The 1,115-nt window shown below is 78.7% G+C and overlaps 1 protein-coding gene across 1 annotated transcript; it reads right to left on the reverse strand.

The window, feature by feature from the left end:
* Positions 1-75: 75 nt before the first annotated feature.
* On the reverse strand, positions 76-411 carry H696_06376 (hypothetical protein; the record flags this gene model as incomplete). The annotated part of the gene is made up of 1 exon (XM_009500116.1): positions 76-411. The coding sequence occupies one exon, from the start codon at positions 409-411 to the stop codon at positions 76-78; it is 336 nt and encodes a 111-aa protein (XP_009498391.1).
* Positions 412-1,115: the final 704 nt, after the last annotated feature.

Raw genomic sequence — 1,115 nt, forward strand, 5'->3', positions numbered from 1 at the left:
CGCGAGGGAAGAAGGGGCACAAAGCATTTATTCGATGCACAGGGGCTGGCGGCCGGGGCGGCGCGGTCCCGGGGCCTACTTGCGTCCGGCGCCCGAGCGGGCCTGGCCCAGGTGGCCCTGCGGCGACATGGTGTAGTGCTGGACGCTGGCGCGGGCGGCGCCGGACACATGGGTGCCGCGCTGCGCGTGGCCGGAGTACTGGCCCTGGGGGCTCTGCTGGTACTGGACGTTGGTGAAGTGCGTGACGCGCTGGCCGCTGGCATTGGTGGAGTAGCCGCGCGTCGAGTGGTGGCCATGGACGGTCTGCCCGTGGGTGTGGGACCCGTGCGAGACGCTCCGGGCGCCGGACGAGGGGCCGGACGCCCGCAGGACATCCGGGCCCGGGCGACCGGTGCTGTGGTTGCGAGACATGCCGGCGGTGGGGCCGGTGCTTGGGCGGCCGGCGGCAGGGGGTCAGTTCATCGGCCAAAGGGGCAGCGGGGGGCGGGAGGGGGGGGGGCAGGGCGCGTCCGGGGCGCGGCCCTGCGCGGAGGGTACCTTCGAGGCAAGAGAGGGCGGGAGCTGGACGGGGGGGGGGGGGCTCGCTTTTGCGGTTGGCCCCGGCGACCGGCCTCGCGGCTCCCGGCCGCGCCCTTTTATGTCTGGCGGCTCGGCCCGCCGCCCAAGTGCCAGGGAGCCCGGGGCCCCGGGCCGGTGCTCGCCATGGCCCGGCGGCGGCGGCGTCGGGCCCCCGGGCATGGTCTCATGGGGGGGCCCATGCGCCAAGACCGGCCAGGTCGGCCGGCGGGCGTGCCGGGCTATGGCGAGCACCGGCCGGCTCGGCGGCGCCGATGCCCAGGCCCGCCCGGAGATGGGACACGCCCCCCGCCCGTGTCGCCCGGCCGGCGGCGGGGCGGGGCGTGCGCGCGGCCGGCAGCCCGGTCTCGCGTCACCGTCGCCCCTGCGCGGGCACCCCGCCGGCTGCCCCGGGTCCCGCGAGCCGGCCGACAGACCGGCGGTTCGTGGCAGCCGCGCCCGGCCAGCGGCCGCCGCCGATTCGCCGGCCCTCTTGCGCATGGCCGGGTCGTCGGTTGCCGCGGATACCGGCCCGCCGGGCGCCCGGCCGCGCGGCGCCG

Source organism: Fonticula alba (genome assembly GCF_000388065.1).
Source record: "Fonticula alba strain ATCC 38817 unplaced genomic scaffold supercont2.183, whole genome shotgun sequence".
NCBI lineage: Eukaryota > Rotosphaerida > Fonticulaceae > Fonticula > Fonticula alba.